At 50.1% G+C, this 27,812-nt stretch overlaps 1 protein-coding gene across 6 annotated transcripts in view; it reads right to left on the bottom strand.

The window, feature by feature from the left end:
* Positions 1-27,812, bottom strand: part of tanc2b (tetratricopeptide repeat, ankyrin repeat and coiled-coil containing 2b) — a 70,361-nt gene that overhangs the window by 6,802 nt on the left and 35,747 nt on the right. For 3 of the 6 annotated variants that reach the window (XM_062474678.1, XM_062474679.1, XM_062474683.1), the window contains 20 exons: positions 12,960-13,108; positions 11,346-11,535; positions 10,924-11,172; positions 7,837-7,962; positions 6,695-6,730; positions 5,913-6,194; positions 5,711-5,820; positions 4,380-4,611; positions 4,053-4,222; positions 3,588-3,866; positions 3,123-3,451; positions 2,834-2,942; positions 2,572-2,694; positions 2,165-2,401; positions 1,694-1,897; positions 1,439-1,532; positions 1,098-1,231; positions 831-954; positions 501-676; positions 249-381 (listed from right to left, as the gene is read on the bottom strand). In XM_062474678.1, the coding sequence (XP_062330662.1) occupies positions 249-381; positions 501-676; positions 831-954; positions 1,098-1,231; positions 1,439-1,532; positions 1,694-1,897; positions 2,165-2,401; positions 2,572-2,694; positions 2,834-2,942; positions 3,123-3,451; positions 3,588-3,866; positions 4,053-4,222; positions 4,380-4,611; positions 5,711-5,820; positions 5,913-6,194; positions 6,695-6,730; positions 7,837-7,962; positions 10,924-11,172; positions 11,346-11,535; positions 12,960-13,108 (3,486 nt within the window). Of the gene's footprint in view, positions 1-248; positions 382-500; positions 677-830; positions 955-1,097; positions 1,232-1,438; positions 1,533-1,693; positions 1,898-2,164; positions 2,402-2,571; positions 2,695-2,833; positions 2,943-3,122; positions 3,452-3,587; positions 3,867-4,052; positions 4,223-4,379; positions 4,612-5,710; positions 5,821-5,912; positions 6,195-6,694; positions 6,731-7,836; positions 7,963-10,923; positions 11,173-11,345; positions 11,536-12,959; positions 13,109-25,225; positions 25,781-27,812 lie in introns of those variants that run through there. The other 3 variants (XM_062474680.1, XM_062474681.1, XM_062474682.1) reach the window with 2 other exon arrangements.

Below are 27,812 nucleotides of genomic sequence, written 5' to 3'. Positions count from 1 at the left end.
ACAGCCAGGAGGCAGCATGGGACTGCCACAACAGGGAGTCTGGGCGTCATTTCAGCGTCTTGCATGCATGTCTGATTTGCAGTACATGACTTTTCACAACACATTTTACCCGTATATACACAGTGCTTGATAGAAATGCTTAATGTCAGTCAGGGGTATTATTTTAGAACTGGCAGAGTGAGATGGAGTGGAGGTAGCCGCTGTTATGGAGTGGGAGACACTCCTAGGTCCAGAGGTCAGGTCAATACCTATCTTGGCTCCTTTCTTGAGCAAGGTGACCACCACGGATGTGTTTCTGCAGCCCACTGCCCGGTCGAGAGGACGCATCCCACTGTAGTCCACCTGTTCTATCATGGCCCCGTGATCCACCAGGAACTGGACCTGAAAACACGGACAAGAAAAAAAACATTTTCTTAAGTGTCTTGTTCCAGCAGCGGGGGCATGAGCTGCGCTAACCCTGACCAGAGTTCCACCTCTTTCCTTTTCTGTTGACCACTCACCACCTCAGAGTCTCCATAAAAGGCCGCCAGATCCAGAGGTGTGCGTCCATTTTTGTCAGCGTGGTCCGTGGCCGCGCCCTGCTCCACCAGATAGTGCACCACGGGCAGATGGCCCTTGAGACACGCCCAGCTCAGAGCAGTCAGACCCTCCTTGTCCGTCATGGCCAGAGAGGCACCTGCGAGAGAGGGAGGATGGGTCAAAGGTCAATGTAGCAAATGTGGCTACAGCTTAGCTTAGCTGCTGGTAGAACAGTGTAAATGTAAAATCCTTTTTGGCGAGGCGTGGAGCGAGACAGAGTGCAAGGCTCGAGCTGGGACAGAGGGCCTCACCTTGGACCAGTAAGAACTCCACCGTGTCCAGGTGGCCCTCGGAGGCAGCCACCATCAGGGGGGTGCGCCCCTGCTTGTCCGCCAGGTTCATGTCAGCCCCGTGGGTCAGGAGCAGGTCCACTACCTGCAGGACAACCACACAGACCATCACCATCTACTGACAAGCCTTGTCATCTGCTTCAGGTGTGTTGTTCTTCTCTTGAACAGGGTGGCGTTAGAGCCGGACGTGTGACAGATTTGAAGGCGTGAGCTTTCTGGTTCCCTGACCTGCCAGTGGCCCTGCCGCACCGCGCTGAAGAGGGGGACGATGCCTCGCCTGTTGGGCTGTGCCGCGGCGGCCCCTTGCTCCAGGAGCAGACGGCACACGTCCATCTGGCCCCGCCCCGCAGCCGCCGTCAGAGCTGAGGCACACAAAGACACAGATCCTCCTTAATGCTGATCTTGTTTCCCTGCACGGTTGTGTGTTTGTGAAAGCCGTGTCTTCACACGCCAAGTCACCATTCAACACAAAGTAGTATGTGTAGATATGGCTGTATCTCAGACTGTAACCAACAAGTCAGAAACAGGAAGATTCCTGTCAATAAGGTGGAATTCTGGGTTTAAAATACCTGTCTCTCCCCACAGTGTGTCAAAGTTGTTGATCTGAGCGCGCTCTACCTCCTCCTCGTCCTTCTCTGGCAGGTCCAGCAGATAGGTCACAATCTGCAGCCACACCAGACACCATTTCACCGCAAAAATTAGGGTTTGAAGAAAGTGCGTAACGACTGCATAACCTAGCTGAAGATGAATACAACCGAAGACTAGGAATGGCAAATCATCTATACTGTTTCAGACCCTGTTGTAGATAAGACTAGCCAGCCTACCTCTGTGTACCCCATGCTGGCCGCAGCAACGAGAGCCTGCTGGACTGCATGGCTCTTACTGAAGGCAGCTGGCTGCTGCTGCTGTTGTTGTTGTTGTCCTCCCAGGCCCCAGTCACACTGGATGAGGTACTTGACCACCTCCAGGTGTCCTCTGAGGGTTGCGTGCACCAAGGCACACTGGCCATTCTTATCCAGGTGGTCCACCTGTTTATAGGAGGAACACACACAGCTGCTGTAGTGCAGCTTTCCTCTGGAGCTCTCTGAGCGGGCGCCACAACAGACACGAGCGACGACCGCCAAATAAGCTTGTGCCTACGACTCAAGCATCTGGGAAATTAGAACGATTATAAAGGCAGGGATCTCATTGGACACCTGCTTTGATTTGTCTCCAGTTCCTCTCCTGCCCTGATGATGTCAGCTGAGACATGAGCAGAACTCTCTTTCCCACCAACACACACTCCTCCGGCCTACCTTGGCTTTCTTGCGACACAGAGTGGTGACGATAGCCATGTGTCCGGCGGAGGCTGCGTAGCCAAGGGGGGTGAGGCCTCTCTCTGAGGGGGCGTCCACCCAGGCTCCGTACTCCAGCAGCAGCCCCACCATGTCCATGTAGCCCAGGTGGGCGTGCACACACAGCACAGGGGCGTTGGCCAGGACCTCTGTACGGTAGTTCACGTTGGCCCCGCCCAGCATCAATAGCCGGCTCACCTAGTACACACACACATAGCGGAGATGGAAGCACCTCAGAACACAGAGCCGAGACAAGAGGAACATATAACTGCATCTTTGGCGTTAACCATCTTCCTCGTTACGTATTCTGACAAACATTGAAACTTGTAGCTCCAGAAGCAGGGAACTTCCTCTCTAGGAGCGCGTACCTTGATGTTGGGCGTGTAGAGGTTTCGAAGTGACGACAGCGCGGTGGACAGGCCCTCTGAGCTGTAGGACACCCAAAGCCCTTGCAAGATCGATGAGGAAACCCCAACCCTCTTGCTCAGGCCCTGAGAGATTGCACAGCAACGTGAGCTTGCTTTGTTGTGCTTTCACCAATGCCAGGAACACGTGCGTATGTTTGTGTGTGAATATGTATATCTGAGTGTGTTTGTTTGAGAGAGAGAGACTATTCAGAGAGCAGTTTACCTTGAAGATGTGTGCTTTAAGGATGTGGTGGCCAAGCTCGATGGTCTGCTGTCGGTTCAGCTTGTTCTGCTGGCGAGAGAACCAGAAGGCCAGGAGGGTGTGCCCACTCCTAGAGTGGAAGATAAGCGAGTTAAGACTGTGCTCAGATCTCCCCAGGCCGCTAAAGCCAACCTCAAAACCTTCCCGATCTTTTCATTGGACGAAACACGTAACACAAGCATCCTATCGCAAAAACAACAACTCGTAGTAGAACCCACGGAACGGCCTCTGGATGGGTAGGCCCACCAACCTGGGGTCGCAGAGGAACTTGGTCTTCTCTCCTTCCTCCCTCCATATCAGCCACTCCCGGAAGGAGGGGTGCACGAACATGCGCGTCCCGTCCCTCCTCTTCACCAGGAACACGGACAGGTTGTCCACGCGCTGATGGAAGTCCTCCCAGTCCAGCGTGCCCTCCAGCCAGCCGGCGTTGATGGCCTGGTAGATCTGCTCGTCGTTCAGCGGGTGGAGGGACGCCACGGCCACGTTGAGCAGGGGCAGCGCCCGCTCGAAGGACGACTGCGTGGGGAAGCGCATGTTGCACTGCAGCAGGTAGACCTCCGCCAGGTTCACGGGCACCACCTACGGAGCGGGACAGTTGTGAGGAGTGAGAGGAACTTACTAGAAGGAAAGGAAGGGTCGCGGGCCAGAGAGGCAGCATCTTCCACTCCTCCCCTACCACAGTCATTAACCATGGCAGCCATGAGAGGGTATGTACCTTGTAGCTGGAGCTTTTGAGGACCAGGTAGCCCTTCTCAATGAGGTCAAAGGTGAGCTTCAGGTAAAGGTAGGATCCCTGGCTCAGGGCCTTGAGGTGGGAGCTGAGCTTGCCGAAGGTGGTGTTGTCCATCTTTCCATTGAGGGAGATGTTGTTCTGGATCTCAGGGCTGCTGTGGATCCGGTGCAAGATGTACCCCTGCAGGTCCTGGTCGATGGGGTCGTTCTCCTCCAGCCCGTCCAGGGAGATCCGGTGGAAAGGCAGCAGCTTGGTGATCTCCTGGAGGGAGGGACGGGTGAGTGAGAGTAGGGAAACACACAAGGGGAGGGTGAATCATATGAGCATTTGGTTGACACACAAGAAAGTGATTTTCAGTCTCCAAATAACTGAAAACCATCTGAATTTGAAATGAGCTTGTCTCCTCTGACACTGAGGTATTCATGCACGCAGAGAGAGTCCACCCACCTGCAGCGTGGTCCTCACAGTGACAACAAGCTTGAGCCACGGAGGAAACTTGTTTACTGTTTTACTCAGAAAAGACACAATGGTGTCTCCGTAGTCGGGCTTGTGGAACTCTGCCTCATTAAGTCCATCAATGAGGATGACCAGGTCTTCTTCAGAGGTGATCTTCCTCTCTGAAATACAAAGGACATGAGTCGATATGATTATTATTATTATGATTATAAATCAACTGTAGGGAGCGATTATGAATGGCACCATGACAATAGTCGTGTAGAACCGTGTTAACTGTTCCTAAGACACGGAGTGCGATGCAGAGACGGAAGGTGGGACCTTTATAAAGAGCATCCAGGGGCTCTAGGACCGCCCTCCTCAGGGACGCCAGGGGGTCCTGGACGCAGGAGCGCAGACTGAGCATGCTCTGGAGGTGGGGTTCCCTCAGGAGCAGCTCTCTGTAGGCGAGGAGCTGAGGGGCCCGGCACAGCAGGGCCGCCACGTTGTGGACGAACTCCGGCACCAGGCAGGTGTAGGCGTTGTCCGCCTGGCAGTAGTGGTAGGCCACCACCTAGGGCCGGGCAGAGAGGAGGGAAAAATTACTAAATTAAAATGACAGACGTGCCTCGGAGGGTGTAGATAACACAGCATATTGTTACCCGTGTTGAATCCTAATTTATGATATGCACTGCTATGACTCATTTGGGACTGAGTCAACTTCTTCATGGTGGGTGATTGTGGTTTAATGAAACATAATGCTTATCGTTCGACTCAGTGATTTCACCTATTAATAATTCAGAACTCGCCGGCACACTTCATATCAGTCCAGACCGTGTCAGACGGCGAGGCGACACAGAGTCAGAAAGGACGAGTGCAGAGGAATAATCTAAACCTGTTAATCCATCCATCATCGTCTATTCGCCGCATGACCTGATGAACTTCTGAGAGCCAATAACATGAACGTTCTAGAGAAGGAGAGGTTAGGCCAATTAGGAGCGCAGCAGCAGGCGCAGACAGCCCAGGGAAGAGGGAGATCAGAGACAGGGTTTGAAGTGAACCAAGCTTTGTTAAAAAGGGCAGCGCAAACAAAGGGAGAGAAATAAAGAAAAATATTGATAGAGTGTTGATGTCCACACACATTGGGATTAAAACAAATGGCAAACGAGAGCGTGGGCTCAATTATTAATGCATACAGTTAACACTATTTAATAGTCAAACTGGGAAATGGCTTCTCTGCAGGCATCAATATTTCATGAGTCTCCCCGGCAGTGCTTGTTTTCCTCATATAAAAGCATCTGCATAATGCAACACATTGGGGCTGGTTATAGAGCAGCAGGGGGGACAGAGGCCACACTGGCGGCAAACAGGGCCCACACAGCCAATGAACTGGGGCCTCGCTGACCATCAGGTTTATATTCCAGACAGGTGCATCAATCCAAACAGGGCGAGGGTTTAACACAGCCCGGTACTTCAGCTCCACTGGAAGGCATCTCAAGAGGTTGTGGCCCCATGGCGGATGATACGTGGATTGGTTGTGTAGGCCGGCTTGGTGACTCACAGGTTTTGTGACAACGTGATGGAGGGCAGACACTATCATTCAAGGACGGTTGTCATGGAAACTCCAGGGTAAAAGAGGCATGCGTCTGAGGGGGTGTGAACGGCCTGGGTACCTGAGAGGCCAGGTGTCTCATCGCCTCCTCCTGGCGGCGTCTCATCTCCGGGGTCCCGGGACAGCTGCCCCCCCCCAGGGTGCCGTGGCTGAGGGGCAGACCCTCTCCATCTGATGGGGGACAAACACACACGCGCGCTCACAGGTGGGACAACTATGGGGTTCCCCGTCGAGATTGGGAGACGCGAGGGGCAGGTGCCTACGTTTAGGTGACGCCTGCGGGCTGTCCGAGGCGATCTGCCTCATGCGGGTGCCGTGGCAGCTGAGCGCCACGAGGCGGGAGATGATGGCCGTCTTGCCGAAGCCGATGTTGCCCACCACCACCACGCCGCGGTTGTTGCTGGAGTCGGGGTTGTTGAGCTGGGCATCGATCTCCTGGAAGAGCCACTCCCTGCCGGTGAAGACCGAGTCCATGGTGATGCTGGGCACCTCAAAGAGCAGGGGCTTCAGAGAGATGTCGGCAGGCCTGTACGGCGCCAAGCGCACTGGAGAGAGTCAGGAGAAAGATGCAGGACTGTGAGGTTTCATTCTCAATCACACAATATGCAACTATATGGACTTAAGTGAAAACCTAAGTGAAACATTAGCTTTGAAGTCAGAAACTGTTTGTCTGATTCTATGTCTGTAGATGTACGCATGTTGTTTTCTCACTAGAGGGTGCACTTTCCAGGCAAGACTGAGTATCATCTCAGTTGTGTGAGACCAAAAAAGGAGTATCTCTTAGGTAAGGTTTCCCACCAGAAATGAAAGACCTATCGTATCTTTTGATCCTTTGAGAAGTGGAATGTTCGTTATCTCTACAGAAATGTTCTTTGTTCTTAGAGGTCACTCAAAATGGCCGTCTGAATATCTGACCGTTCAATGGAGCAGCCTTGGTCTAGATTATGAATCAAAGAGGATGCGTGTAAAGCAGTAGGTGACAGCTGTGGGTGTGTGGAGGGAGACTTGCGGCCACGTGGAACCAGCTACCAGGAGAGGAACTTACGGGACTGGGACTGCCAGGCATGGGAGTTAGCAGAGGCTGGGGAGAAGAGAACAGACAAGCGAGAGAGGAGAGAGAGAGAGAGAGAGAGAGAGAGAGAGAGAGAGAGAGAGAGAGAGAGAGAGAGAGAGAGAGAGAGAGAGAGAGAGAGAGAGAGAGAGAGAGAGAGAGAGAGAGAGAGAGAGAGAGAGAGAGAGCAGTGAAAAAGAGGATTGGAGCGTTACGGCATGCCAGTGTGTTCTGTGGATCAATGGGCATATGGATGAGGCAGAATACAAGCTCTTCAATGCACCAACAGATGAGACATGATGTATTAGGTAACACAGCGCAGCCCCAGAAGAAGGTGTTCTCTCCGAGTCCCATCCCAGACATGTGAGTCATATCACACAGTTAATGACAGTGTCTGTAAACCGACAGAGCCAGATGAAATCCTTGAAAACCAAATCAGGGAGCTAGTTTGTTTGTGTGTGAGTGTGTGTGTGTGTGTGTGTATGTGTGTGTGCATAAATGTGTGTGCGTGCGAGCCAGGCTGGCCAGACAAACATTTCTGAGACTATTTAATTCGTCAACAGGTGAGGATGACTCACAGCATCTGAGCAGCCTTGAGCAGGGAGCAGAGAGGGGTGGGGGGGTGAGGAGAGGTGAAGGAGGAGGCAGAGATGGGAGGATGAGAAGAGGTGAAAAGGGAGAGGGATAGGAGGATGAGAAGAGGTAGACCAATAGAGGGGGATTGGAGGATGAGAAAAGATAAGGGAGGGATGGATGGATGGAGGATCAGAAAAGTAAAAGAGGAGAGATGGATGGTTGTATGGAGAGAAGTAAAAGAGCAGAGGATGGGGGTGACTGAAATAAATGCATTCTGGGTTTAAAGTGAATGCATGTTTTCAGGAAATGTCCCACCTTTAAAAGATTTCCTAATTTTCGTGCATTCTGTCATCTGTCATTTTTAACCATTAAGAAGCTACTGCAACAATTTGCATGCAAAATGTCTCTCCAATTCTCCACTTTCATTTGACTGTGCATCTTTAATAGAAGCTGTAGAAGAGTCGGTGAGTCAGAGAGAGAGAGACAGAAAGAGAGAGAGACTTGGAGGGAGATGAGGAGAACGGGGAGCGTTGTGCGGTGTCGTAGCTGAAGTGGCTCACCTCTCGGGTCCTGGCCGGGGCGGCCGGCCACCGTGCTCTGTCTGGGCATGCGCAGCGCTGTGCGCAGCGGGGCGTGTCTCTGCTCATCCAGGTACGCCAGGTCCTCCAAGTGAGCCGAGCTGGTGGCTGAGGGTGTGTGTGTTTGTGTAAGAGTGTGCGTGTATGTGTGTGTGTGGAGGGATGAAGGGGCAGACAGAAGAGAGCAGGCCAAGTAAATAACTTGATTACACCTACATACACACACAGAACATCAGCTCCTGCCTGAGGCCCGAGGCCCCTGTCACGCTTCAGTAGTCCGCTGACGGTGAGAGCTGGGCCTCGCCCCCAGACGGCCCCCGGTCCCGCCCCCGCCGCGTCTGTGTTTCATGGAGGGGAAGCACAGAGAGAGAGAGAGAGAGAGAGAGAGAGAGAGAGACAGAGAGAGAGAGAGAGAGAGAGAGAGAGAGAGAGAGAGAGAGAGAGAATGCCACCAGGCATCTAGCTCATCTAGCTCTAGCCCAACTCTGTCGCTGCTGCTGCCTGTTCACTCCACGCCGTGTCCTCAGGGCAGCTCAGGGGAGCGCTGAACATTCACTGAGCCCCCCAGCCTTGATGGAGGGAGAGGAACGTGTTTCTGAGAGACACTGAGACATTCCTGCAGGACCCACCGGGAGGAGGGAGTCCTCAAGTCAGTTACTATGAATCGGAGAGTAGCTGTGTTCCCCTAGACCCCTAGAATTGATAGGATTGTATATACCGTGTTTACTTAGCATACAGATGGAATGCATGCAAATCAAACAACCAAACCTCATCAGATTTGGACTAATAACGGATTGGGGTGAGACTCCCAATAAAGGAGCCAGAATCATACAATCATCCCAACCACCTCTGACTACCGATGGACAGAGAGTACAACATACGGAGCGCGAGCGCTGATGCGAACAGGTTCTCCAGGAACAGGAACACCCTGGTGTTCCTCAGCTACATTACCTGGACTTCTCTCAGGTCCAGATGTCCCAAGAGGCATCACAGAGTAAGGAAAGGTAGGGTTGATTCCAGCATTGTTCCATCTGTCTCTGATCAGCCAACACTACTATGACCACACACACCCAGAAGCATAGCCTTGGCCCCACAGTAGAATATTCCAGAAGAAGGGCCCTCAGGAACAAGCTCTGTCTCGGTGCTGTCCAACTGTCCAACTCGCTGGGCTCAAACCACAGCAATTCGTGTGCGTGCAGGAGATAATGTCTCAGCAATCAGTGTGTGTGTGTGTGTGTGTGTCACAGAGAGAGTGTACAGACTGAGTCACCACAGTCATGGCACCAACAATAAGCCACACTAGTTTCCCAAAATGGAGAGACTTCAGCAGCTGGGAATGTTGGGGGTTTGGCCCTGATCAGAATGGGGTGGGCATTGAACAGGGAACGGGCTCCAGCACAGCCTAGGGAGACACGTCCAGGACTCTGGGTTAGGAAGAAGGAACATGAACTTGCTTTTTAACTTTTGAACTGTGAGTGTGTGAACGTGTGACAATATCTATCTGCAATGCAGTAGACTGCAGCGACCGTGCCACTGCGCTAAAGCAGCACGTTCAACGGGAGTGAAAAGAAACTGAGGGGAAAAAAGAACGAAAGCAGTGAGAACGCGAGAGAGTGTGTGTCATAAAATGCCTCCCGGGCTTAATAAAGGAGACCCTTCTGGCTGTGAGCTATGGCTGCTAAATCAGTCACTTCCTGTTTGACAGTCCGGGGATAACACACGCCCAGCCCTATCACTGTCTTCCAATCAGGGCAGACTGAGCAGGCGGGCCTGGGATCAGAGTCTACCACAGTCATGCCGGTAATTTCAGATATGAGATGGGCTCAGGTTCTGCAAGAATACCTTTCCAGTACAACATTTACACAGTGTATGATTATGTAATATAGGCTTGGAGACGATCATCCTGCACTGTACCTAGCAGAACGTCACTATCAGAAAGAGTGAAACAAAAGCTTCTTCCATAAGGACAATGTTAAACATTGGCAGGGTCTTGCTATGGATGCTTAGCAGGTGCTTGTTTCCCTTTCTCCTCTCAAGGTCCACAGAGCAAAATGTCAGTTATTTAAGGATAATGGACATTTATGTTCAGTTGAGCTCTACCCTATTCTCCTCAGAGGAACAGAGAATCATCCAAAAGATGAATTCTTCATTTTTTACGATTGTTCCACCATTTATACCTTTTCACCATCTCCTTTCCCTCATTAAGTAATGGAGTGGACCTTTCTCTTCCTCCTCCTATTCCTCCTCCTTTTTTTCCTCTCCTCTGTCCCTCCATCCTCCTAGACAGCTTTCTACTCCTGCACTTCAAAGCAGTCTCTGGGTCACTCTGGGGGATAGAAACAGATAATGCCCCGGGCTTTGATGTTCCACCACTGTGCGAGCACAGCCAATCCACAGCAGGCTCTCCTCCTAGCCCTCCCTCCTGATGGCAGACAGAGACCGATCTCCCCTTCTTCTTAATGCATCTATCTCTCTCCTCTCCTCCATTCAGACTCCATTCGCCTTCTAAAGGATCACCCTACAGGTCTCTATAAAATGATCTCCCCCTCTCCAGCTCATGTGAGCTAATGCATTTTCATGTCAGGCTCTGAACCCTGCTCCCTCCTTGTCGGTCTGTCCTTTGATGGTCTCATTATGAAGGAGAACATGAAACTTCCTTCTCTAAAGCCTTGCTTGCTGTCAGACAGCCAGTGTCACACAGAGGTGCACGACCAGCATGAGGAGCTGGTCTAAGCTCCAACAATCCCCTGGCAAACATATCCTCCCCACGCATGAAAACACATTTACGTGCACACTCAAGTATTCATTTTCCTGTAACCAGGACAGGCTGCTCATTGCTATTCCTTAAACCTCCATTCCTCTCTCTCTCTGTCTGGTTAGACATTAGCATAGATACGCACTGTGTGTAGAGCAACTGTGAACACCTTTCAGTGCTGTGGTAGTCATAGTCAAGGTCATAGTTTCACACAGGGGCTAACAGACACACTGGGGAAGAAACATGCAGGGAATAAGATGGGGAGAGGGATGGGGGTGGGAGCAGGGGTGGGGGCAGGGGTAGGAGGGACTCACCTGCCACAGAGTTGGGACGGGGCATGAGGTACAGGGGGATAGAGTGAGCGGAGTGGGGGGACATGCTCTCCAGGCTCCGCTCAGGGATCTTGTTGAGGCTGTAGGTGGAGGCAGTCATGTTCTCGTCCACGCGGTACAGGAACGAGTCCATGCCAGACTTCTGAGACTGCCACAGCTTTAGGTTGCCGCGGGAACCCTCACCGTATTTAGCACCCCGCTCCATGTTCTCAGAGTAGCTAGTCAGGGTGGCTGCAACACACGGGGGGACAGACTGCTCTCAGAGGAAACACAGGGAGGGGGCCAGGAGAAGGCTTACCTACATCACTGCAGTGTGTGTATCTGTGTGTGTGCCTCAGTGTGCGTGTGTGTGCGTCAGTGTGTGTGTGTGCGTCAGTGTGCGTGTGTGTGTGATGAGTAGTCACCGATGATGCCGCTGTCTCTGCTTTCCAGAGTGGAGGTGGGGCTTGTGATGGAGCCGTAGGCACAGTCCCTGTTGCTGGGCTGGCCGGGGGTGGTGGGGGGCAGGGTGGAGCAGGGGCTGCCTCCTGGGGGGGACGCTGTGCTGCTGGTCAGGGTGGAGCAAGGGCTCATCCTCTGGTTGGAAGTCAGGCCCTGGAGGACAGAACACGCAGGCACACACGCACAAACACACACACACACACGGACAGGCAGGATCAGCATCACAGTGGCGTCAGTGGACACACATTACCACCACAAGGGAATCAGTGAAATCACACCTTTTAGCTGGTTATTTGACAGCTAAAGAAATGGCAAAACTGCAAACAAATATGCCAACCATAAAGCCTCATGGTTTACATTAAAGTATTCACTGAGTAAGCGGTACCACACTGTGCAGTTTTTCGGAGTTGAACCGAACACACGTTTGTGTGTGTGTGTGTGTGTGTGTGTGCGTGTGTGAGAAAGACGGATGGCAGTCCGCGGCCTTGCTGACAGGGCCGGTGCACTTCCTGTTCTCCTCCTGTTGCACGGTGCCTGTCACAATGTTTCCACGGCACCCTGCGGAGACCTCGCCTGATGTCAGCTCAGGTTAGGATGAGAGGGCCCTGCAGGGGTCGGCGGCAGCCTGGCACAGTTAATCTGCCCGCTCACCCGCACACACACTCACAATCTGTCTTTAAAGACAGTGCTCGAGTTGGAGGGGAAACTCGGGTGAAGGGGCTGGTTGTGGGGAGGGGGGGGGGGGGTAGTGACTGGCCAAGCAGAAACACAGCAGGGCCGTGCTGCTTGTCTTACTGTGGCCCCTGACCCTCTACTGGAGTCAGTCCCCTTGGCCTCTCTGGCCTCTGTGACTCAGGGGGTGCTGACAGCTGACGTGTGTGTGTGTGTGTGTATGTGTGTGTGTGTGTGTGTGTGTTAGAGGACAGGGGGGTGGGGGTTAGGGTTAGGCTTCTTAGGAGGGTTGCTGGGCCCTCCTGTCCAGCACAGCTGGCACATTCCCAGGAGCTCTAACCCGGCAGGAGACGACCACACACAGCACGTGTCTCAGGACCAGCACCGCCCCCAACAACCCAGTCTAGAGCCCGGCCTCTCTGAAGCAGGGGGGACGCAGGCAATGAACCCTCAGAAGGCTGAGGTGACCTTGCTCTCACAGATGGACCCGCACTCTGAAAACCACAGCTATGATTGCTAGACAGCAGGTAGCTTCCCTAGGTTTTTCCCCTAGTGATGTTGGAGACGACATTTTGTGCTGAAACGCAATTACTTTTGTGATGACAAAACACAAGCAGTTAATATATCAAACAACACATTTAAGGGGAGCTATGCCTGTGGAAATATTGAAAAGATTGCTTTGTGCTCGGGGAACACTACACTACCTCAAACACCATATGCTACAGAGAGTTGACATGAGTCAGTCAGTAAAATTAGACATTTGAATGAACCTGCTCGTACACTCCACCCACACCATGCACTACAGCCCATCACCCCACCCCCACCTCCAACATCATCCTGATAAGTGCACAGCTTGAGATGAGTGGGCTGAGGGCGTCAGAGCGGTGTTGCTGACGCGCCTGTACCTGTCTATCTTGGGGATCCTCCATGCCGCACTGTGCTCCGTCTGGCCCCTCACTCAGTTTGTCTCCCAGAAGGAAGCCCAGCCTCGTCATCAACGTGCTGGCTGCCTCATCCACCGAGGGAGGGGGGCCCAGCTCCTGGCTGGACTCACCTGAACAGAGGAGATAGAGAGAGCAAGAGAGAGAGAGAGCAAGAGAGCAAGAGAGAGAGAGAGAGAGAGAGAGAGAGAGAGAGAGAGAGAGAGAGAGAGAGAGAGAGAGAAAGAGAGAAAGAGCGAGAGAGAGAGAAATGCAGACACGACATAGACAGAAAGATACTACATGAGTTTGTTTTCCAACAACAGCTACTGCCCCATCAGATAATCCAGTCAGAGTAATCCAGCAGACATTTTGTTTGGACTGTATTCCCAATGTTCCCACACCTGGAGGAGCCTGCTCAACACGATCTATTAGCTGCTTAAAAAAGAGTCTGACATACAAGCAGAACATCCACTGACTACCTGAAGCTCTCTTGGTTCCAGACATGATCCACGGTGGCTGGACATGTGCTTCTCAGGAGACTGACTTACAGTTTGCTCCATACTGGTCATTAAACAGGCACACTGTTTGTGTAAAGTAAGAGAACACGCCCTCACCTGTGTGTGTGTGTGTGTCTACGAGAGACAAAAACAAAGTATGCGTGCATGTGAGGACACACCTAACATACAACCAGTGTGAATTCCACATCAAAAGTGACACAGAGGAAGATACAGAACTCTCTTTGTCATGTTGCCTGGCAACTCCCCGTAACAAACTTAGGAAGCAGCGTCAGTCGGACTGTGAGGCTGAAGATGACTTCCTGTTATTGTGCCCTCACGCTCTCAGCTACACTAAGGCCAGGATGACGACACCAGGGCCATCGACATCAGGGAGGGAATGACTTTGAATAAACTGTTCTTAGATATGATTACAAAAACACGCACGCACCCAAACACACACGCACAACAGGTTAGACCAGACAGGTAGGTTAACAGTCCTGAATGTGGGCCAACAGATCAGGCCAAAAGCAACCAAGCTGAGAGAGAAAGAGAGAGAGAGAGAGGGAGAGGGTCAGAGTCAGAGAAATAGAGAGAGAGAGAGAGAGAGAGAGAGAGAGAGAGGAAGAGGGTCAGAGTCAGAGAAATAGAGAGAGAGAGAGAGAGAGAGAGAGAGAGAGAGAGAGAGAGAGAGGAGAGAGAGAGAGAGAGAGAGAGAGAGAGAGAGAGAGCGAGAGAGAGAGAGATCACTGCGTTAGTGCTGTGGCAAAACAATCTAGTGTCTACCACACCCAAACAATTCTACAAGTTCACACTGGATATACAACTTTAAAGGCACAGCAACTGTAAATTAATGTGATCCCCGAAAGAATTAGAATTATTCCCAGCCAGCATACAGTAGCTTCAGTCATGACCAGATGTAGGTGTCTAGTCTTATGAACCATAGAAAACATGTACGTGCACAGTCTTCAAAATGAATACAGTGAATACATTCTATAGAGAATCTATAGAGATTCAAATCCATACTTGCTACCTTAGGTCTTACATCACAAGAGAGCAATGGTGCCAAGAGAACACCAACAGACAGGCAGACAGGGCAGGCAGGTCGACAGACAGAGAAAACAGTGAATACATTAGCAGTGATTAGTCATCCCCAGCAGCTCTCTCCTTGATTGAGCCACACTGTGAAGACAGTTCTGCAGGGGGGGAAGAGAGGGATGGAGAAGGGGAAAGATCTGCACTGTCCACAGGATCACAGAAGATAACCAATACATGTAATGCATAACAAGCCGGACAAACCGACAAGCAGGCAGTGAATATCAGCACCTGCTCCCCAAAGCGGGATGAGGCAATATCTTCAAGAGACATGAGAACACAGCTTCATCATGTGACCCTAAACTTCTGTTCAAGTAGGACAAAGACATTCAGTACATAACACACACGCCTCCCAGCCAACTCCTAGCATTTCAGTCGGCAGACTCAAACAGTTCTGGTTGCAATGTTGAGGTGTCTGTCAGACCAACACGAGCATTCATCTTTGTCAGTATGACTCTCTGAGCTCTATGCCAGAGAATGCACAAGCTGTACATGATCAGATAGTACAAAAGAACAGCAAAATATTTAGCACTGCACTTCACAGAATGAGTAAGAAAGGCAAACGTTAGGATGGTGGAGGCAGCAACAAAAAAAGCACCGGATTGTAAACACAATCTGCTATCATCATAAACCACGAAGAAACCAGCACTAGCACACGCAGCGCGTCGACGCACGTCAACAGCAGCCATGTTGGATGTCTATTCAGGGCTCCATCAGGTACAATGATGAGCAGACAGCTGATTTAGAACCTGGACGTGGAGTCTGCCGCCATAGAATTTGACGATGAGGCCCCCTCCCTCTCCCTCCTGTCTCTCTCCTGTCCTACCCCTCCTTCTCTCCTCCTCTTCGCTTCTACTGGTACATTCCTGCTCTCTACCCTCCTGCTCCTCTGACTCCTGACTCCAACCTCCCTGTCTCTCCCTCCTCGTCCTCTCCCTCCTCCTCTCCCTCCTCCTCCTCTCCCTCCTCTCCCTCCTCCTCTCCCTCTTCTCCCTCCTCCTCCTCTCCCTCCTCCTCTCCCTCTTCTCCCTCCTCCTCCTCTCCCTCCTCTCCCTCCTCCTCTCCCTCTTCTCCCTCCTCCTCCTCTCCCTCCTCCTCTCCCTCTTCTCCCTCCTCCTCCTCTCCCTTTTCTCCATCCTCCTCCTGTCCCTCCTCCTCCTCATCCTCCCCCTTTCCTCCCCCTCCTCTCCCTCCTCCTCTTCTCTACCACCCCTCACCTTCCCCCTCCCTACTGTAGCCTCTTCGCCCGTCCCAACCCCCCCCCCCTATATTTTCTCCCTACATTAGATTCCTGAGCTGCAAAGGAGACAGATGGTTGCTATGGCAACTATCTGCGGGGATGAGGAATGTGCTCCTGTGCAGCGCATCTGTTTCTCCCTGGTTGTCTGTGGCTCCACCCACTCAGAGGAAGAACCCTTCAGCGCAGGTGAGGGGGTGTGGCCTACTGGACAAAGGTTCTCAGGCCACAGGTGTGTGTGTCTCTACCTATAGCAGTAAAATAAAAATAAAATATTTACTAAATTGTTGCTCTTGCTAACGCACTCCAGACTCCAGACTGGTACATATCAGACCTAGAATTCTCTCTCTCTTTCTCTTCCAACATTTCGGATAGAAAGACAGAGTTAAACTGTTCCTGGAATGGGTCCAGGACAGAGGTAGGATTGTTCATACTTCCAGAAGACTGGACCACCACAATATCACTAAGTATGGGAATAAAACAATTTCATATTTTTACCTCTCCTTACACATCTCACATCCAGTAGTGCTGTCCTAGGCAGCATAGACGGCCTCCATACCAATGACGGGTCATATTATTTAGCCTTTTCCAATTAAAGCACTGAGAAATCAGATCCACTATCGACAAGAAAGGGGAAGAGGGAGAGAGGGGGAGAGAGGAATGAGGAGGGGGATGGAAGGATCCGCACCATCCAGGATTACAGAACACATAACATGCAGCTAAACAGTATCTTAGCCACAAGCCTCAGAAAAGGAGGAGGAGGAGCATGGTTGGGTGTGATTAATGGATTAAGGAGAGTGGAAAAAAGAGAGAGAGAGAAAGAGAGAGAGAGAGATAGAGACAGAGAGAGCGAGAGAGAGAGAGAGAGAGAGAGAGAGAGAGAGAGAGAGAGAGAGAGAGAGAGAGAGAGAGAGAGAGAAGGTAGTAGAGGAGCAAGTGGCAGAGATTTATAAAATAGAAAAGAGAGTGAGATAGCTGAGAGTGAAAGATAGCAACACGTACTGTTGCATGTTTTGACAGAAGAATAAAAGAGGATATACAAGAAAACCAAAGCCGACCTAATAAAAGCAATGTTAGTGTTGCAGGACCAAACTTACCGGGGTGGTATGTGTCCATGGAGGGATTCTTTGCAGAAGTGCAGGTGTGTGTAGGGGAGTCAAGCTCTGATTGGGGAATGCGAGGGCTCTCCACAAATTTTGCTTTCCGCTGGGGGGCTGGGAGCAGACAGCAAGCATGCACACACACACACACACACACACACATAGAGAGAGAGAAACAGAGCGAGAGAGAGGAGACAGAACACACACACACACGTGTCGGCAGAACGAGCATTAGGAGAGAAAGGGAAAGAGAAAGAGAGAGGGAGAAAGAGAGAGGGAGAAAGAGAAAGAGAGGGAGAAAGAGAGAGGGAGAAAGAGAGGGAGAAAGAGAGAGGGAGAAAGAGAGTGAAAGAGAGAGGGAGAAAGAGAAAGAGAGGGGGAGAAAGAGAGAGGGAGAAAGAGAAAGAGAGGGAGAAAGAGAGTGAAAGAGAGAGGGAGAAAGAGAAAGAGAGGGAGAAAGAGAGAGGGAGAAAGAGAGAGGGAGAAAGAGAAAGAGAGGGAGAAAGAGAGTGAAAGAGAGGGAGAAAGAGAAAGAGAGGGAGAAAGAGAGGGAGAAAGAGAGACAGACAGAAGAGGGAGAAGGACACTGGTGCATGCTGGTGCTTTTGCACACGCTATTCACACCATTTTCACAGGTTTCTGATGAATGGTGCTACGTTGGGCAAAGTATACGCTTCAGGAGTTATGGTCACAAGATACATTTGTCTTTTTTACAGTTTGGAAACTGTGTCATTCCCCAGGCTCAGATTAAGGCAAAGGCAAAATGATAAATGTCACTTGTGAAACGATAAGTGAAAAAGTATTGTCTAAATGTAGTACCCAACACACCGAACGGTACATACCCTAGACACTGTTATACATGACAACACCAGAAGGACGTTCAGATACTGGAACCAGCATTCCTGGCACTTCAGATCACACCAACCTCAAAATCTTTCAGTTCACTTGTTTTTGCCCATTCTAACATTCAATCGAACAGTAACTGAATGCCTGGGTGCCTGTCTGCCTGCTTTAAATAGCCACGGCCACATGACTCACTAGGAGCCATTGATTTTTGTGAACGGGGATGGTGTATCTTCTAAACTGGCTGTGGATGGTACGTCCAGTCCTGTGGCATTAGCTTGTTTTCCAGCGGTGGTCTTCTAACTGGTCGATCTCATACTTTGTGATGTCAGGGGATCATTTTCTATAGAATGAATGAAGGTCGGGAGAAAGCCTATGAAATGGGATGGACACACACAAACAGCCCCCAGCCCAGAGAGGGGAACAGCCCAGAGAGGGGAACAGCCCAGAGAGGGGAACAGTCCAGAGAGGGGAACAGCCCAGAGAGGGGAACAGCCCAGAGAGGGGAACAGTCCAGAGAGGGGAACAGCCCAGAGAGGGGAACAGTCCAGAGAGGGGAACAGTCCACAGCCCAGAGAGGGGAACAGCCCAGAGAGGGGAACAGTTCACAGCCCAGAGAGGGGAACAGTCCACAGCCCAGAGAGGGGAACAGCCCACAGCCCAGAGAGGGGAAGGGGGTCCTTGGGTACCAGCTTCAGTTGGGCAGGGATGGGCGGGAGGGGGGGGGTTATTACAATGAATGAATCTGGAGCAATACAACAATACTTACATTTACATTTAGTCATTTAGCAGACGCTCTTATCCAGAGCGACTTACAGTAAGTACAGGGACATTCTCCCCCGAGGCAAGTAGGGTGAAGTGCCTTGCCCAAGGAAACAACGTCAGTCGGCATGACCGGGAATCGAACTGGCAACCTTCGGATTACTAGCCCGATTCCCTCACCACTTAGCCACCTGACTCCTCTCAACAAAGAAACTACATTTCTTGAGCTTATGCAGAATATAGGAAACTGCTGCTCATGTCTGTTGGAACTTCAAACTGTAAGTTACACATGCATATGAAAAGATCACCAGCCTGCAGAGAGAGATGAACACGAAAGAGCCCAGTATGTTTGCCTTGTGATGCAATTACAGCCAGAATGCAAATTACATCCATTTTAGGAATGTCCCCACACCTGCCTTTAGCACAAGCAACAAGCCCTCAACATTTCTTTCTAACAGGAAATGTCTAAAGAGAATGTGTCAGGTTTGGGGGAAAGCAATTGTAGCAGGAAACTTAACAGATAGTCAGTCAACTTCTGTCTTGTAGCTGGTCTCGAGCACTGCACAGTGAATGAAGGGTCATAAAGTAAAAGAAAGTATGAGATACAGTATGTCAACAACGTTCGTCCCAGAACTACTGGTGCACCGGGAGACGAAGAGGAGCCTGTGTTTTAAGGAAATGATTGGAGCAAGAGGGCATATTGTATTTCTAAACCCTTCTCTGTACACAAATACCAAGTACCAACTGAAAATCGAGGACTAACCCCACACTGAAAAACATTGACTGCCCCTTTGCATTTAAAGTATGAAGCAGAACAATCTTCTGTAAACATAGAATTCTCAACCTGTGGACCAAGTGATCAAGTTATGTCGGTCTGGAAATATAAACAAGTCTAATGTCTATCCGTTGGACTCCAAGTAAGATATTGTGCATTAAAATTCATCATTTTTGACTGTAATAAAACTCAATGTGACTACATCTGATGCATGATTTCAATTAAAGGCTACATGACATATCTGACACTTCCATGTAGTGGACCAGGAGGAAACTCATTATGGAGCAGACAAAAAGAGAATTAGTGGCACATGGCTCCAGAAGCACTGAGGCCAGTGATTCTGGAGCCAGGAAGAGATAGGCTATCATGGGATAATCTGTATGAGAGCTTCTATCTATCACACACATTCTGGCTCAGTCGGTCTCTGAGGCATGACAAGACAAAGCGTTCATTTCACCATTATGAACAGGTGTTGGCTCCAAAAACGCACAATTGGTGGAATCCCTTGACGTGCTAAGCAGCTTTCCTTTCCTGTCCGTCGAGTACAGCTTCTCAGGCTCCCAGAATATGGTTTGTATGATTGAGTTGGAAGTGTGCCCAACCCAACTAACCAAAACAATTCCACACATTTTACATTTTTGCCATTTTTCCAAACACATTTTTTTGGGGGCACAAGAAGTCAACATTCAAGTGTCTTTTCTAGGAACAGCGGGAGCCTGAGGAGAGTCCAGTCAAGTGGACCCTGGCTCTGGGTCCCTGCTGTGGCCATGAAGGGCACACCGACACGCCAGAGCCGTGTGCAACCATGTTTGTGTTAAACTGGGTTGTGCGCCGCATGCACAAGAAGCCGTTGGAACATCTGCCTTCTCAGCGACATGTCGGAACAACTGGAGCACAACAGGAACAGACGCAGCACTGTTGAGTACCCTCAACAATCTCCGCAAGCTAATGACAGCTACACTGTGCGCTGAAACACTGTTTTGTGTGTGTGTGTTTTTTTATGGTGTGTGGGTGTGTGTGCATTTGGGTATGCTATTGAGAGAGTGAGTTTGTGAGTGTAAGCATGCTCATGTATGTGTTTTTGCTTTGGTTAGAGCCAGAGACAGTATCTGTGTGGGGGATGAGTGTGTGTGTCTGTGAGGGTGTCTGTGTGTAGTACATATGTGTGTGCTGGAAATGTGTGCTCATACTGTAGAAGTGCTGGAGAGGCACCCATCAGTGGCTGAAACTGGGGTAGCGAGGAAATGACATCGGCAGCACAAACGCCACAGTGAGAAATATTCCTAAATCAATACCAGGAAAGAAGCCTGACCTAAAATTCAGCATGACAACAACACTGCTGCAACTCAGGGAACAGAGTCCACATGTGGTGTGTTCCGGTGGTGTGGAAGGCTTGTGAGGCCAGTGAAAGGCCATCAAGTGGAGCGTGGACCCTGTGGCTGTGGAGAAGTAGGGCCGACTCTGCTACTCTCCTGCGTGGCTGAAGCACTGTGGCAGGCTTGCTGACACCTTGATGGATGGCAGAAGGCTAATCTAGTCCGCTAATAAGCTTATGAATAATTATCTGTAAGTGCTGATGCAAGTAGCTGTGAATATAGATATTTGTTACACCCCCAGTATATATATAGTGTGTACACATGATAGAGGGAGGGAGAGAGAGAGCAAAATTCACAACAAGAGAACCCTCCAAGAATCTTCTTTTCCCGAAAGACATCCAGAAACGGAAAAATATAGGTAAAATAATTTCAGCAAATGTATTATGCAATCGAAATCACAGGTTAGATATAGAAGAGATAAACTCTGTTTAAACATGACAGCCCAGGGTACATTCAATATTCACACACACGCTCACATTACACCCACCCACACACACACACACACACACACACACACACACACACACACACACACACACACACACACACACACACACACACAGGCACACACACACTGTCGGTGATACAGGTGAAAAAAAGCAAAAACACCCAGAGCTGTAAGAGGCAAAGCACACAGCCATGGTCACTATGGCAACAGCAGAGCTGAGGGTAGGAGTGATAGAGTCCAGCCTGTTGTGGGAGAAGATGGTGACGAGGGCCCCCGGCTGCTGATACAGTAGCCCTCCTCCAAGCCCCACAGCTCCTCAGCTGACAGCCACCTCCCTCTCCTGTACCCTCTCCTGTACCCTCTCCTGTACCCTCTCCTGGACCCTCTCCTGGACCCTCTCCTGGACCCTCTCCTGGACCCTCTCCTGGACCCCCTCCCGGACCCTCCCCTGGAACCTCTCCGTGGTCCGAGGCAGGTGAAGAAGTGGCACCCTTTCCTTTTTGCTATAAAAACAACAAACCACGGTCAGAGAATGGATACTTTACATTACATTTTAGTCATTTAGCAGACGCTCTTATCCAGAGCGACTTACAGTAAGTACAGGGACATTCCCCCGAGGCAAGTAGGGTGAAGTGTCTTGCCCAAGGACACAACGTCAGTTGGCATGACCGGGAATCGAACTGGCAACCTTCGGATTACTAGCACGATTCCCTCACCGCTCAGCCACCTGACTCCCTACTTTAGCTACTGTGGCTGCGCGTGTGCGGTAGAATGAGACTGAGCATGCCTATCAATACAGCCTTGGAGAGGATTAGTCTACCAAGGTAACACACACAACGAATTTGGAGAGAGGGTGGAGCTGATCTCCTAAGAAGACTCATTAGCACTCCTTCTCTTGCTCAGATAACCTCTCGGTGCCTGGATTAGGCCTTCAGTTTATATTCATTATTCCCAATGCTACATGGTGCAGCCGATGCTAACAAACAACGCCATTAAGGAGGAACGGCGGCCTTGAATAGGGACAACAAATGAGATGAATGCTAGCTGAGAGATTAGCTAAGAATACAATGCTGGGGTCTTATGACAGCCGCCCACTCCAGTGAACTCTCATTCCTGAAGAACACTGCATGACTCAGCAGGAGAGGTGGGCTAGCGAGGTTCGAGTGGTCACTAACTCAAACACAGCTAACAGCTCTGCCTTCGCTCAGTGGTCGGGGTCAACCTTGAGGTGGTGCTACTTTGAGGAGGAGGGGGGGGGGGCGAGGGGGGGGGAACTGGAGTAGAGACCGCCTGCCAATGCCAGAGTGGAGTTAAATGAAACACTGCTCAGAGAAGGTGAGAGTATAATTGTCTAGGACCCAGTGAGAGATGGAGGTCCCTAATAATAGGCTAGCCTGCCTTGACCCCTATTTGACCCCTCTCACGGCTCAGCTTTAACCCCTGGAGAGGGTATTTATAGGTCTATGGCTGGTTGAGAGGTTTCTGAGACAGTACCTGAACCGACCCCAAGAGGCTGGTCTAAGCTATGCTACAGCTGCGTGCTGGCATGCATAGACCACACAACACTACGCAACAGCCATTGGCTGGGTGGTAGTATTTTATTGAGTTGAGAACCCACAGAGTTATGAAACATTCAATTCAGACAGTGATTCAGCTAATTGCACTTATTCAGGTGACCGTTGTCGTAACTGCCGAGTGCCCTGGTCATCAAGATCACTGTAAAACTAACGTATGCATAAGAGCCTAAACGTCACACTTCATTAAACAAAAGCACAGATTTTCTGTATTTTCTGACTAAAGAGCATATGGGAAAATAGTTCAGCAGCAGACATATGATTGGTGGCTGAGCTGGTCGTCTGTGCAGTGGACTCTGACCCTAACCCATAGATGCACTCACACACACACACACACACACACAAACGCACACACACACATGTACACACACAAACAAAAACAAAACACCTAGAAGTGTTCCAGCTGAGACAAAGAATAATGTGTGTTTGTTTCATTTTTCTACATTCAGCAGTGAACACTGAGCCGTAGCATGTATCGCATGGTGATCCTACTGCTGTGTTTTGTAAGCAAATCATTATCAAGGCTATTAATAGCACACTGCGGGTTTCTCCTTCTGACTCCACATCTTACATTGCAAAGTATTGCACTGTAAACTTAGGGAAACCCAGTGGAGCCTACAATTCATGCTGCACACTAATAAACATATCTACTACCATTCACAGACAACCCTTGCTCAGGGGGGTAAAGGTATTTTCAGGACACTGGTTCCAAGTACTTCTCAACAGCTTCAGAAGTCAGTTCATAAATAGATTCCTGTTCTAACTCCTTTCTTTTACTGACAAAGAGAGGGTTTTTGTCGTTGATTTATTGCTGGGTATCACGCAGAGTACTGACTGTGCCCACTCTTCAATGGAGTCACGCAGTGGGCATGTCCAATCAGCACTAAGTGGTGAAATGGGTCGGTGTCTCTACCGGTTACCCCAGACTACTTGCTCATGCAGAGTATCCAGTTGATTGTCCACTGGTTAGCCTTTGATAAGCACATAAACCCCTTAATTAATGAGGATAAGATCATCATTACTGCTGATTTAATTGTTCTACATCAGATGGTACTGGCTGTTCCTGAGTGTAGGTATTGATGTCGAAGACAGGACTTATTGCTCACACTTATTTCCCAACTTCTCTCGAGTTTACAAACCTATTCTCTGATACAGGGTCAAGGGACTTCCATGTGGAAACAGAGGACAAATTGAGCAATTACGTAAATCGATACCATCCTGTAGTTTCTAAGTTGAGCTCATGTCTCTGATGCGGTAGGTAAGTGGCCCCTAGAACTAGGTGTCTAACATCTCTACAACATGCCTGAATGTGTCCCATCACAGTCACAAAACGGAATACACTCAACGTTGTATCATTAGAAAGCCATTTCTGATGCAGTAGCCTTAACTTTGAACCTTTACACTATCCATCTAGCGAGGTCATAATGGTAGAACGTCTATGACAACACTGACACACCATCATAGAACGACAAAACAATCCATGATACTGCGCCAGATATTTCGTAGACAAATTGGGGAACGCTAACACGACAAAGCAGTTCTCAACGATAACACACACACACACGTTAGTTCTGAAAAGCAGCTTCTTCTTTCCCCTGACTTTTCCTGCTTCGAGCGACGTTCTCAAAATGCGTCTAAACTCATACAAACTGTCAGTGTTTTCCTGATATGACCTTCACTAGATTGATGTACTACGACAGATGAACACAATCCCACCAGGACAGGCGGCAGAGAGGTGTGACTGGTGGGTCATCAGATCCTGTGATGTCTCATGCATGGTGAGAAGCTCTCGCTGCAATGTCGCAGTTCACCATAACCCCCCCCCACACACACACACACACACACACACACCTCCTTCTTCCTAGCCCCCGGCAAGCACACTCTCCCAGCTGACCCTTCCCACGCCAAACAGATCACTGAACAGGAAGCAAATCGTTGTTTATCACTCGTATCCTGAGTGACAGCTGTCATCAAAGCCCTCTCTCCTGTCGGCGGCTGCACTATCACTGGTGTTGGGGTCCAAAGGCACTGACCCCTCCATGCAGACACTACCGAGGCATCTTGTCCCTCTGACACCAGCTACATATCCCTAGAGAGACACCATCTGCAACAGAGCTGAAAGCAGGAATCGATACCCACAAACAACACATGGGTGGGATGCTCAGACTAATCTGGCAGGTTCTTCACATCTGCTTCTGGAGCCTACACAGGAACCATGAGCTTCCCACAAGGTGCCGTTTATGACAGAAATACAAACATAGGTCATTTCTCACCCATTATGACGCATGAAATAGACAAAGTCACCGCTAAAGAACTCCAACCAGTCTGGCCCTGTAACTAAGACAACCCAGCCTTAGCTGGACCGACCGCATCCAAACTAACAATCAACACGCTGACCCCCCCCCCCCCCCCCCCCCCCCCCCAGAGCAGGTTAGCCTCTGATAGACTGGGACAGGCCCAGGCCAGAGGAGGATAACCTATGCCAGGTGAGTGCAGGTAGATGACAGAAACCAAGGTAAGCAAGGAGGGCGGGGCTGAGCTCACCATTCTCAAACCAGGTCCCGTATGATTCTGGAAGTCTCGAGTAGGGCAGCAGCTCTCCTGCCTCTCCGTCCACTGACACAAACAGACCTTCCTCCCTGAATGATGACCAGTTCATCAAAACTCAACGCTCGCACCCACGCTCAGATGGCAAGCCAGGAGGGGAGGATGAAAGCCGGAACACAAGCTCTCCTCTTCTTCTTCTCTCGGAGGTAATCTCCACAGGTCTCAGGGCTGATGCCGTCTGCTCGCTTCAGTCGCAGTAACTGATACGGAGGCAGGCAGATATGGCAGGATGACAGGATCAAGAGAGGGAGGAGGTGGTGGAGGAGGAGAATGAAACAGAAGAAGAAGGAGTCCAGGCAACAGTCCCTGTGTAACCATGGAGAGATTGAGAGACAGAGAGCGAGAGACACGGGAGTGACATCTCTGATGGCATCACACCTTCTTTAGAGCAGCTCGCTGACCAGGGAAGACTCGGCGGCGGACGGAGGCGTTCCTGAGCAGGCGAGGGGGCTGAGGACGGGCTGACAGGCTTCCTGGCTCCTCGCGTCCGTCTCCGTGACTGGGTTTGCGCGTAGCGTGTTATGTATAGATGTGAGAGGGAGAAGGAGCCCAGGTCTCCTCCAACAGATGAATGGCGCAGTGCTGCTGTTGTCATGGCAACCACCGGGGGAGGGGAAGGAGGGAGGGGGAGGAGGATGAGGAGGAGGTTGGGTACGAAGGGAATAAAAAAAAAAAAAAGGAAGGAGGGTCTTATTAAAGGGATACTGTTTCACAGCTCGACGCAAAAAAAAAAGGGTTCGGGCGGCCAGACTGGAGGAGACGGGGAGAGCAAGAGTAGGGCGAGATGAGGGGAGAGAGGGGGTCTCTCTGTTGGAGCCCCGGCGCACCCGCACGTCCTTGTTTTACCCTTGAAAGTCTGGCTTCACTGTTTTAACACGTTCTGCTCTCATCCTCATCCTTGTCAATCTCTGTTCCTACCATTCCCTTAGTCTTGTAAATAGATATGATATGGAATATATTTAATTAAACAGACTGGTGGAATAACAAGAATTGGACAGATATGTAAATGATGACATCACTGGTCTGTTTTTCTTTTCTCGTGTCATTCAGTTTTCTTCTTCCTCCTCTCCCCCACCCACCCACCCGCCCGCCCGCCCACTCAAACTCAGTCTCATTCAAATGAGTGGTAGACATCATTACAGTTTTTATTCATCCACATCAGAGATATATGCAAAAGTTCAAATAGAGACATGGAAGTGCAAAAATGGGGATATACCGTCATCTCTGCAACTTTTAAAAACAGCACTCCCAAATGAGAAAAGCAAATGAGACGACTACGTCATGAATGTCTTAAAAGCTTCTCACTAACACTGAGGCATGTCAGTCACGTGGAAACGTGCGCAGAGCCATGTGTTTACTTCCTGGAACAGCAAACTATTTATGTTCCTGTTCCGCTCAGCGACAATGCCAGAAAGTGTACAGAATGTGCCAAGCTAAACTTCTGTACCTTTACTTAATTTAAGATTCGTATATGTTTAGTGTTTTGCACCTCCCTGCCACAGTAAATTCTGTGCTTGTATAACATACATGGCGAATAAACCAAATTCTGATTCTGAAGGTCTTTGAAACTGAACTGCACTTAGAATATTCGGCTAAGAAAACTTTGTTCATAGAATAAACGCTACCGTTCCTTAGTAAAAAACCACAGGGTGAATTGACTGACTGTCGCTTCTGATCAAACCATAGGTGGTGATGATTTCAAGCTCGCTGGGCAGATTCTTCAGAGCCGTCTCATGGCATTATTCCTGTTTCAATTACCATCTCATCGTTAAGGCCTTTATCTCCTACCTCCACCTGTGACAAAGGAGCTGAGAATGTCACATTTCCATTCAGCAGAACAAACGTAGAAGCGAGTCCAGGGTAGGTGGGTGGATGGGGAGGGACAAGAGGAGTGGAGCTGAAAAGCAGTTCCCCCCCAGAGGCAGCATAGATAGAGGACTGACGACAGGGGATTGGGATACAAATGGCTGACGGTACATAAGAATACAGCACCTGTGCTTGCTGTCCTGACGGCAGAGCTATCCCCATTGGAGACCTCCGCTCCAGTCTGTCTTCCAGCACATAGAGCACCGCTCTGTCAGCACTGTAGATCCACACAGCTGTGTTTCAGAGATGATGAGGCTGACTACAGATACGGTGGGATAATAGCAGGGCAACATGATACTTGCGGTGAGAGGGGAGTACAAGAGCTGCAGTTCCATCAGGGCATCATGAGCAAATGCAATTTTCCGTCTTATCCACGTATCCACGGGGAGGCAGTAATTGTATTGATTGCGGTCGTTAATTCAACATGTTGAAATAATGCCATTAAATGTTTCCAAGTAAAGAACAATCAGTCAATCAGCTGGGTCTGACATGTTTACAGTAAGACCACATAATGGTGCTTAGGAAGAAACCAATAGGCAATCAGTGATGTTGTGTCAGGCCTCCAGTGTATCTCACACTGTATTACAGTCAAGCTTGATCGTACAGTATCATTGAGGGCATGTATATTGATTCAACAGTAGTCGGCACAACAGGAGTT

This window comes from Osmerus eperlanus, chromosome 12 (genome assembly GCF_963692335.1).
Source record: "Osmerus eperlanus chromosome 12, fOsmEpe2.1, whole genome shotgun sequence".
NCBI lineage: Eukaryota > Metazoa > Chordata > Actinopteri > Osmeriformes > Osmeridae > Osmerus > Osmerus eperlanus.
Note: the sequence above shows the minus strand (reverse complement) of the source record. Positions and strands in the feature narration are given on the sequence as shown.